Consider the following 12,132-nt stretch of genomic DNA (forward strand, 5'->3'; position numbering starts at 1 on the left):
CACAGAGCAGAGAGATCACCTGGGATAAAGAGACAACAGCTAGTGTTAAACAAGCCTCACCGGCCTCGGTGGTGTCGTGGTTAGGCAATCAGACATAAGGCTGGTAGGTACTGAGTTCGCAGTCCGGTACCGGCTCCCACCCACAGTGAGTTTTAACGACTCAATGGGTAGGTATAAGACCACTACACCCTCTTCTCTCTCTCTAACCACTGATATCTAACAACTAACCCTCTGTCCTGGACTGACAGCCCAGATAGCTGAGGTGTGTGCCCAGGATAGCATGCTTGAACCTTAATTGGATATAAGGATGAAAATAAGTTGAAATGAAATGAAATAAACAAGCCTCAGTGTTTTCCCCAAGATTTTTGTTCAGAGGGTTGGCAAAATGTTTTGAAAATTCAGTCGTTTTTTAAAATGCATTTTAGAGTACATTTGGGTGTCATGTACACTTATAGAAAGATATATTTATACAAAAAGATATACATACATACATACATACATACATACATACATACATACATACATACATACATACATACATACAACACTGCTATAGCGCTCAAGCCACCACAAAATACAGCAACTCTGAAAAGAATTAAAGATTCTACACTGACAATAACATCTTTCTCACTAACTATTATCCTCAGCTACCGATTTACAGCTGATATAGCTGGTCGAGGTGTGTTATCCTCTCTGGGGAATTGTGTATAAAAGACTAACAGTATTGTGTGTGTGGACAGCATGCTAGAATGTACATCTCTCTCACTATCATCCTCTGTCTCAGATTCACAGACAAGATAGCTGAGGTGTGTGGTGAGGACAGCATGCTAGAATGTACATCTCACTCACTATCATCCTCTGTCTCAGATTCACAGACGATATAGCTGAGGTGTGTGGTGAGGACAGCATGCTAGAATGTACATCTCACTCACTATCATCCTCTGTCTCAGATTCACAGACGAGATAGCTGAGGTGTGTTGTCAGGACAGCATGCTAGAATGTACATCTCTCTCACTATCACCCTCCGTCTCTGATTTACAGACGAGATAGCTGAGGTGTGTGGTAATGACAGCATGCTAGAATGTACATCTCTCTCACTATCACCCTCTGTCTGAGATTCACAGACGAGATAGCTGAGGTGTGTGGTGATGACAGCATGCTAGAATGTACATCTCTCTCACTATCACCCTCTGTCTCAGATTCACAGACGAGATAGTTGAGGTGTGTGGTCAGGACAGCATGCTAGAATGTTGATTGGATGTATGTATGAAAATAAATGACAGTGTTTTCGTAAACTGTTTAGGACCAAATGTCTCATAATCTTAAAACATTTTACAGTCAAGAAGTGGAGATTAGAGCTGGGCAGTATATCATATATACTGTTCGGTATCAGTATCATGTCAAAACCGATTTACTGTACCAAGCAAATTTCAAAATACCGAAATTTCGATACTGAAAAATGTTATCCGCCATTTAGTAAAGCACTAACAATATATCTCACAAAAAACATTTTATCCCTCGGGTTGGAATAGCCTTATCTATACCTCACAACGGTGATAGATTCTATTTAGTCTTTTATACACAATTTCCCATTACATTGTATGCCCATAATTTACTGCACAAATGAAAACTAGGTTATGCAAAATTAGATTTGTGTGAACAGTGCCTAAACAAAACGATCGTTGTCACAATATTCAGACCTAGGATCTCAGAATCTGGCCTTCAATTAAGGTCAATATTACGTTTTGAAAACCGTACCAATTTCATTCAAACATGGCTTCCCCCCCCCCCCCCCTGCTCTTTTTTATGCCAGTGCAGACTTCTGGCATATTTTACAAAATTATGTAAAGTCTGAACCAAATTGTTAACAACTACGATAAATTACTCTACCTTTAATTACTGTTAGATTTTTTCTACTTTTTGTCCACACATAAATCGTGAAAAAAACCTTTGAATTGACATGGATTCCCCATATTAGACTGAAACCATATCTATATCGACTTTGTTAAGATCTACTGTGACAAAACACATGCAATTTTTTACTGTCTGCCATTTTGCTTTTTTGTGGAATACTCTTAAAGGGACACACCCTAGTTATGGCTAGTTGTTAACCATTACAGCGTTTTTTTTCGCTATTAAACCCATTTTTTCCCAAATAAAATTGCACTTTACTTACCGTTTATTATTTAGAATATACATTTCCATTCACCTGAAGTGTTTTTTGGTAATCCTGGTTTTTGTAATACCACAAAATGCATTTTTCGTATTTCATAAATCGCAAGCACGTCTGAGAAAAAACCGTTGAGCAGACAAGGTCTAATCTATTTTTAGAGGGGATATTTCCATTTCAATGTCACAGACGTTGGTATATCACGTGACCGTTATCATTTTGGTTCGGTTTGTTTTCTCGTGCACGGTTCGCGCAATCAACATCCGATTTGTTGTTGTTCATTTGTGAGATTTTTCTTCACAGTTCGTGAACATTTTCAGTAACAATAAAGTTCAGACAAGTAAGTATCGCAATACAAAACGTTACAAACCCGTAAAACCAATAATTTTGCTAAGTTCTATGATATCTGGAGGGGATACAACCAGGACAGAACAGTTGGAACATGTCAGGAGAGGTGAAAAGAACGCACCCCAAGTCTGTGAAATTTGTCGTAACGTAGGCATTGTTGTGCTTCGATCGACATCTACCGGTGACATCAGAATACAAACTTTCAAAATTATTTCAAGCAATTGGGACATGGGGATTCCCATGGTATTTATCGATATAAAACCTGCTTTTTCACTCCATTTGATAAAAACGTGATCTAAGTGTGGTACAGGTTTGTAGATTAACCAAATTATAATTTATTTTTGCTGGATGGAACTAGGGTGTGCGGCTTTAAAGAGGGATGGAGGAGGGGACATAATTAATTTGACGTCATAATGAGTGCATTATACCTTAGTGCATGTCATGATGTTGTTAAGATTACATCCTATTGACCCACTCCTCTTGAAGAGTATTCCATAAAACAAGCAAAATGGTAGACGGCAGAAAACAGCATGTATTTTGCCCTGTGCAGTCGATATCGGTGACATCCTTACTGAGTGCTTGATTATCGCAGTAGCCCAGGGTGTTTTGCCTACTGATTTCTCACTCGGACTACCCCGGTAGTCTTTTATTCTTCTGTTTTTTTGAAGTTATGGGGCTACCAATTTTTACTGAGGGCCACTAGATTTTATAACCTGGTAGACAAACTTAGGTCAAGGCCTGTTACAGTCACACATGCGTTATCTGTGTCACTGTAATGGTTTTTTCACAATTTGTGTCTGTATAAAATTTTGAAAATCTAACAGTAATTAAAGGTAGAAGAGTAATTTATCGTAGTCGTTAACAATTTGGTTCAGATTTTAGTTACTGTAAACAACATGAATAAATATTTTAATTGATGACCTTACTCAGCCGTTGAATTTCGTGTTGTTTTTTCGGTTTGACATGTTTTCTGAAAATATGTTCCATTGCCATACACTGTCCGTTCTTCATCGCTGCAGCGCCATACGTCTTACTAGCATCCCAGCTGTTGGACTTTGAATCTGCCATCTTGCTTTCGGAATCACCTTCATTTGCTGTCCCACAATTCAACAGTACAGTTCTGCAAGTGTCTGCCGACACTGGAGAAATTGACATTTTACCTTCATTTTCTTGTATTTCTCTGCAGGAAGTATCAGAGAGTTTTATGTTACTGTGACTTGACGCAGAACATGATTTCACACATAACTGAGATACTAACTTTGACTGGGGTGTTGCCTCTGTTTGAGTTTTCTCCTTTTGATTAGAAATATTTGGGTTCTGATTTGAAATCTGCAATAAATCTCTCTCTTTATCACACTGTGTATTTACTGACATGTTTGAAGGTTTCTCCCTTTGCACTGAATACTGGTGGACTTCTGTTGGAAAAAGTACATTCAGATATTTTGTTTCATCTTTACTGGTATGGAATTGTAATGCCTCCAGTTGGTGTGCTGGCTTCAATGTTTCAGAAAGACGTAGTTCTTGCAAAGCAGAGAATGATATGTTTGACGACGGTGGGCCACTTTCTTCACCTGCCTCCATTTTGATCGACTGGTTCTTTGCAGCTTGCTCCTTGCTACGTGTTTCTTGCTGCTGGGTTGTCTGCCCTTGTTTAGCAACTTGCAGAGACTGCTGGAAAGTACTCAGCAAAGATTCACAGACAGAAGCCTCGTCCAAATCCACTGGGGTGTTCTTCAGTGACAGGGTGGAGACACAGATCTGGAAAGCCATCAGTGACAAAGGTCGAACTGACCTAAAAATAAATAAATTAGCTTGACAGGGATGTGATAGGCATTTAAAAATAAAAAGCTGAACTAATTTTAAAAAGATGAAACCTCTGTCCCATACCTATATAAAGGTCATTTTATTTAGCATTTCATGCAGATCAAATCCAGTCTATAATATACTTTGTGAAAATTATTTTACACAAAAAAGCTGAAATCAGATAAAAAGCTGAAAAATCACATCTCTGCTTGAGTGACCTTTGACCCTATCTTGTTAACATGTAAGAATAGGGCTAGAGAGCATGCTTACTGTTCTTTGTTTTTTAAATGAAATCACAGTCACCGCTGTATCTAAAGAGGGTTTGATACTAGGCAGATGCTAAAGCATTGTGCATCAGTGTCAAAGACTTGTGTCAAAAAATCCATCTACAACAGGCCTCTGCCAGAAACTATTAGTGTGTGTATTTTAGACACAATACTCAATTATTCATTGTTGCAAATATTAAAATTAATAGTTTTCAACACGACTATAAGCACACTTTTTAACAAGACTGGAGGACACTTGAGAGAAAGGGAAAGACAGAGACAGAGACAGAAACACACACACACAGAGAGAGAGAGAGAGAGAGAGAGAGAGAGAGAGAGAGAGAGAGAGAGAGAGAGAGAGAGAGAGAGAGAGAGAGAGAGAGAGTATACATGTAAGTTTGATAACTAGCATTCCCTTAAAATATTGCTAAATTTATATAAGTGTAGTAGTGTTGGTATAAAGTGCTCCTACTGGCAATTTCCCTATTAGCTCAGTTGGTAGAGTGCTAGACTCTCATACTGAGAGTGTGGTTCGAATTCCCTCAGTGGAGGTTGATATTTTTTGTTACATCAGTTTGAAAACTATGAAATTTCTTAATTACAGGTAGATGGATGCATTTAGGATCGAACAGATGGCAAATGCTAAATGTATCAATTATAAATGAACAGATCATATGAATAGATAGTAAATATAAATTGATAAACGCAGATGGAGTCTGGCAGGCCGTAGTACACCCATTGTACACAAAAAGTATTGCATTTGCATGGGCTGCAATTACAACAAAAACGTCTTCAGCAGACCTTGCCTTTTGAGGTGCGCGGGTGCGATTGCGCTCGTACAGTGCACGTAGTTTCAATCTGGTGAGTGTGAAAAATAACGCACGTTACACTTAACAAACAGCACACGTAAAATAATTTTGTATATAGATTGCCACTACTAAACCTTATGTAGCTGATAGAAAGATCCGTTTAATAGTACCAGATTTTTTTTTTACAAGAACGGTAGCGTCCAAGCAATATTTTAATATATGACTGGTACTTATCTTTGCTATACAAATCGGAAAACACAGGTTTAATAGACATCTTCGAAGATGTACCAATCCGATAAAAACTTCTTTGCCTATTTAATTTATTATTAATTAGAAACAGTGCACTTTTGTAAGGTAATAGATCACAACGTCTGATAAGGATAACTCATATATACTGTTCATATAATTATGACAAAAAGAAAAAAGGGATTGAATTAAATAGTTGCTTCTGTAGCCTACACAAATGAACTTGTTACGGAAATCAACGAAGTCGGTAAAATTGTCTCGATCAGTTCATAACTGTTAGCCTACAAAGCTTACGTGAGGTCCCGAAAATGACAATCGTGTAATTTTATACTTTCTTTTAAAAAAAGATATACAGTAGAATCTCATTGACTCGAACACCCAATGGTCGAACCTACCGGTATTCTCGAAACAAGAACAATGTCCCAATTTTTTTCTCTATTAAACCCTTTTATTTTGGAGCTGATTGGTCGAATACCCCTAGGGTCGAACAGAAGCTTTCTCTCGAACCAGTTTATTGGTCTGAACTGTAAAATTAAACATATTTAGCTTGAACGACTAAGTCTATCCGAAGAAATACCAAAACATTTTTATGTATGAATTTTTTATAGTCCTAGATCATATGCCGGCTTATCGTGTTGTTTATTTAGCACCTATCGGTAATTATCTTTCTAGTACAGGCAATTGTATTCGATAATCATCAGCTGAATGAACCTTGCATGTAACACCAATCAATTAGTGAGCCTAGCCAGGCCTTGCCGGTTTACTTTAATCATTTTAAATTTAATCGCTACTGAGCGTCGGCATATTCTGTTTTTAATTTGGAAATACAGGAGAGATCAATGTAATGTAGTGATTGCAACAATAACAGGTAAAGGCCCTCCGCCTGTGCTTCATGCATTCATTTTTTAATAAATGTTTTAATAATGTGAGTCGGTAGTGCACACCTGAGATGCTTGGGTCGTAGTTCATGAACCACCTCCTCGGAACCAGTGCTTTTTTCCCATCCCAACTATCCTAATCATGTTCATTGTACATAATAATGAAATACTATATATGTTTAGCTGCACGTTCATCAAACCATCTAACACTGAAAAGGTATATATATAAATAATTGTGTGCTTCAAATGATCTGAATAGTACCTAATGTAATTCAAAAATCAAATTGTCTGCATCAGTGTATAGGCCTACATGTTATAATTATATTTCTATAGTACTACTCCTTAAACCTTTGAATAAATTATAACTCCATTCCTGAAAGGGAAAAGAAGTCAGACTACACTAATGAACCAACCAACATAAAATTAGAAGAAAAAATTGGTTTATTGGTTAATTTTTGCAACATATGTCTCTGCATTTACATGTACAAATTACTTCATAAATTAATAATGCTTGATTTTCATTCACCATAGCATTTTGATGTGTGATTTTTCACTCGCCTAAGCATTTTGAGGTGTGGGATTTTTCACTCGCCTTTGTTTTTCAAAAGCCAAGGACTGCTTCGTTGTTAACAATTAGTTACTCATTTGCAAACTAAAGTCCGAACCAAATTGTTAACAACTACGATAAATTACTATCCTACCTTTTAATCACTGTTAGATTTTCTCCACTTTTTGTCCAGACATAAATCGTGAAAAAACCATAACACTGACATGGATTCCACACATTAGACTGACACCATGTCACCTATATCGAATTTGTTAAGATCTCCTAGCTCAAAACACATGCAATTTTTCACCATCAGCCATTTTGCTTTTATGTGGAATATTCTTCAAGAGGGGTGGAAGCCTGCTATGTATGTGACGTAATTAATCTGATGTCATGATGAGTGCGTTGTACCATAGAAGCCCTGATGTGGGTGGGGTTTTTTTTGCCTTACCTGAAGCAGGCAGATGTAGCTGCAGGGTCTAGGAGACTGACCATGACAGGAGGGGTAAGGCTTGTGAGGAACTCTCGCCAGCTCCTCGGCAGACCATCCCAATGTCGCTTCACGAAGAAGTCCTGCAACAAATAGAAATGTTTTATTTAACGACACACTCAACACATTTTACAGAGTATGACAAATATTTTTAAAAGTCACTAGCCACAGGGCTAGTGGGTTTGTGAAAACCACTAGCCCACCAAGATAAAGCACTAGCCCAAATTCCTGATCAATTATAACTGGATTTTTATATAATTTGTGTAACATTACACATTTACGAGTATAACAGTAAAATAAAACAAACACTTAAATCATGTTGTAACTTTCAGTTTTTTGTCGTGTTGTACGTTTGGTTTTTTGTCAAGTGTGATCCATCAGCATTGTTCCGTTTTCGCTTTTGCTCTCCCCCCGGGGACAAAATAATTGAGCAAACTCATGGTTGCTATCTAAAATAATTAAATTTAAATGAGGGTACGACAGTGTGACACACGGTAATAGATGGTTCAGTGTTTTCGGTAGTGGGTTATACATTTAGGGCCCTACTATTTATGTCGCCAAGAACGGTGATGTCAATTGCTCAAATACAGGGCATTATCCCATGTCAGACCGATATCAAAAGAATATAACGGTTACATCTAATCCGTTGTTAATTGATGAACAAAAAAGGTATCATCTTGTATCGGCAGCCGTGACGCATTATCCAGACCGCTACACATTAATAGTCCAAGCAGAGTCATTGCATGTGCGGTTACCATTAAAGTAAATTGTTGTCAGCGAAGTGTTAAATTAGAAAACAATAGGTAAATAAAACAAAAACTGAAATTCAAAGCATGACTGGGGTTTACTTGATTGAGATTAACCTGTCGTTGCGATTGGTGATTTCCAAGTTCTTAGCCTAAAACATATGTGCGAGATTAACTACCACGTGACATGTCCAACCAATCAAAACATGCATGTTATTAGACTTATTTCCTGTGCCAGAAACTTGAAAGGGAAAAGTAAACAATGCATGCTGTAACTGGCGATGTAGAGATAGCATGTTACTGCAGTTTGCAGACCTAGTTCAAGTGTATTATTATTATATACTGATTGCATTGTTGATATTATTCGATGACAAACGTCACAATCAAATTTACTAAATGAAATTTCAGCCGAGGGAAAAAGAAAAAAACCAAAAAACACCCACAATCGAGCGATAAGGAGGGGGGTGGAAACCACTTTTGCGTTTCTCACTAGCCTGAACTTAAAAACCATTAGCCACGGGCGTCGGGCTAGCGGATTTGTCGAACTCTAATTTTATTTACAGTTATATGGCATCAGACATATGGTTATGGACCAACACAGATATTGAGAGAGGAAACCCGCTGTCACCACTTCATGAGCTACTCTTTTCGATTAGCAGCAAGGGATCTTTTATATGCACCATCCCACAGACAGGGTAGTAAATACCACAGCCTTTGATATACCAGTCGTGGTGCACTGGCTGGAATGAGAAATAGCCCAATGGGTCCACCGACGTGGATCGATCCCAGACTGACCATGCATCGAGCGAGCGCTTTACTTAATGATTTGTTAACATTATACAATGACCCGGGTTATTAGAATAACAATTATCAAACGAATGTCAGTGGAGGAAAAGAAACATCGTGAGCTAGCGGTGTGTGTGTTTGAGTTGTTGTTTTTTTGTTTTTTAAAGCTACGAGCCCATCGGACTACTGGTTTTGCATTTGTCACTAGCCCTGTCTTAAAAATCACTAGCCACGGGCGTCGGGCTAGCGGATTTGTCAAACTCTGATTTTCCTAATATTTATTGAATAAAATCTTCTATGCTACACTTCCTCCAAAAGCAATGAAGCAATATTGGATTACGAAATATAAACATTACATGTATGTTGGTTTTATAGAACAAAATGTTTTAAAAGGTATTGTGTATATCTATCTCTAATCCTAACCCTACACTATAGACGTATAATTCTAACAAATATATTTAAAAATTTGTGGCGTGGGGGATAAGGACGACTTGCCGTTTTAATAATTAAGTACCCTCATATTTAGCCAGAGTAATCTAATATTGTCTAATGTTTGACATCAAATATATTTACATTGATACTTTACAAGTTCGCTGATAACAAATATTTGAAATATTAATCACAATAAGAAGCCTGTCAATACCTACGTATTTAACCAGAACATTATTGAAAAGTGGTGCTGTCAGATTTCTTCTTTTAGTGTGTGTAGTAGTGATAAATATGTCAAATAGTTGTTATTAGAGAACTCGAAAATTATCAATATAAAGATATTTAACATCAAGCATAGGACTGTTGTTGTATTAGACCGGGAACCTTTCACTACCGTTTGATAGGCACAAAATTTTATATACATGAAGTTTGCGTTTGTTTTTTGTTTTTGAAGTCTGGTCAGAAAACCAGAATAATCAGGAATTATCATTAATAATAGACATAAATACTGGACATCTGGTCACAAATTTCAATAAGTAAACAAGAATTTTTCGAATTTTCACCTAATTTTACTCAACATTAACTGATCTAAAATATAAAAAATTATAAAAACCCACGAAAATAATAGTTAGGCCACAAGAATGAAAGTAATAGATTTGTGTCCGAACAATTTTAAAAACACATGAGGCTTTTTTTCATTATTCATTATTTTTATTGATCTATTATTTCCATAGTAGATTCAAGTCCAAATGAGGTCTTTCACATGTTTGAAGTTGGACGTGCGAGAGCCGAAGTTTTCCATTGGTCTATTTGATGTGCTGAAACACATCAAGAGTTCGGCAATTCTCGTAGACATTACCACTATTGACAATACTATTGACGATTTGAAACTTGAATTTGTGTGATGATCGTTAAGTGCCTTTTTTGTGCAAATAATGAAAATTTTCAGCAGTATCTTTCACAGCATGCAGGTGGTGGACGCAAATCTATAACTTTCATTCTCATGGCCTTACATATTCAAATATGAACTTTATTTTATGTATTTATAAACTATTTAAGTGAATATATGTCAGTAAAAAAAATTAACTTGTACCCACTCAACGTGGTTTTTCTCAAAAATTAATCCAATAGTCTAAAGGTTAATATTTTGTCTTGTCCTCACTTCATAACTCGCAATATCCGGTGTACGATAATACACAGTGTAACACGAAATGTAAGAGACGAAACCAATCTGAAACCTTGTTACGGACAAATAAAAGTTACCGAAACATAAGCATCGATGATCCATCTGTATATATTTGTGATTTGTATAATTCTTTTCAGTTGACTGTGAACATCTTCAATAGAACCACTGCAGAAAAAGCTGCTCACCACCATTGTATCCCTTTTCGGAGACCTCGCTTGAATTCGGAAGTGTTCGGATGTGTTCGTAACAACAACAGTTCGATGACAAAACAATTTACGAATCGCATTGAAAAGCGGCTTTAACGATACCACTAGAGCACATTGATTTATTAATCATCTGTTATTCGATGCCAATCATTTCGTAATTAATTATGAGATAAAACACGTTGCTCTCTCTCTGTCTGTCTCTGTCTGTCTGTCTGTCTCTCTCTCTCTCTCTCTCTCTCTCTCTCTCTCTCTCTCTCTCTCTCTCTCTCTCTCTCTCTCTCTCTCTCTCTCTCTCTCTCTCTCTCTCTCTCTCTCTCTCTCTCTCTCTCTCTATCCAGTTGGTACCGGAGTTAAACAACATAGAGCCAGGTTAGTACTTGACCGCCTGGGAAGACAGGGTGCTTGAGACGTTTTATTTTCCTGCTAAAAAAACAACCTCACTAATGTGTTGTTGTTTTTTTTTTTATCTCATAAGATAAGTTTGAATTTCTTAAATATTTTAAATATTCAGAATGTGTTATTTGTCAATTACGTTCCAATTAAGTAATTCATTTATCAGTGAACTAATACAGTTAACCATGTTTCAAAATAGCATTCGTATACATGTATTTTATTCTTCTGTTATATTTCTTACAACGTACTATATTAGCATTTAACACTAGATAAATTAACGGAACTTGTCATTATTAATCAACCATTTATGTCGGAGTGATGTCCACCGGTACGAGTGTACACACACATACACCCACCCACCCCAACACACACACAAACACACATACGGAGAGAGACGGAGAGAGATAGAGAGAGGACGAGAGTGAGAGAGTGAGAGAGAGAGAGAGAGAGAGAGAGAGAGAGAGAGAGAGAGAGAGAGAGAGAGAGAGAGAGAGAGAGAGAGAAATAGCAACGTGTTTTATCTCATAATTAAATACGAAATGATTGGCATCGAATAACAGATGATTAATAAATCAATGTGCTCTAGTGGTATCATTAAAGCCGCTTTTTAACTGTTGTTACGAACACATCCGAATTCAAGCGAGGTCTCCGAAAAGGGATACAATGGTGGTGAGCAGCTTTTTCTGCAGTGGTTCTATTGAAGATGTTCAGTCTTTTGTTAATTATATTTATTTTGACAATGCGTCATTACAAAAGTATTATATATTTATGAAGATGACGTAATCATAAAAAGCATATTATTATCATCCAAGTGCAAAAGTTAAACTTT

The 12,132-nt window shown here is 36.9% G+C and overlaps 1 protein-coding gene across 1 annotated transcript in view; it reads right to left on the reverse strand.

Annotated features, from left to right (window-relative positions):
- The window catches only part of LOC121383638 (protein RRNAD1-like), a 40,653-nt gene extending 29,740 nt beyond the window's left edge, over positions 1–10,913 (reverse strand). The window contains exons 1-4 of the mRNA XM_041513734.1: positions 10,782–10,913; positions 7,519–7,640; positions 3,440–4,310; positions 1–19 (exon numbers count right to left, since the gene is read on the reverse strand). The exon at positions 1–19 is cut by the window's left edge and continues 142 nt beyond it. Coding sequence (XP_041369668.1) covers positions 1–19; positions 3,440–4,310; positions 7,519–7,640; positions 10,782–10,895 — 1,126 coding nt within the window. The 5' untranslated portion in view covers positions 10,896–10,913. The remainder of the gene's footprint in view (positions 20–3,439; positions 4,311–7,518; positions 7,641–10,781) is intronic.
- Between the last annotated feature and the right edge of the window lie 1,219 nt (positions 10,914–12,132).

Source organism: Gigantopelta aegis, chromosome 2 (assembly GCF_016097555.1).
Source record: "Gigantopelta aegis isolate Gae_Host chromosome 2, Gae_host_genome, whole genome shotgun sequence".
Classification (NCBI taxonomy): Eukaryota; Metazoa; Mollusca; class Gastropoda; order Neomphalida; family Peltospiridae; genus Gigantopelta; species Gigantopelta aegis.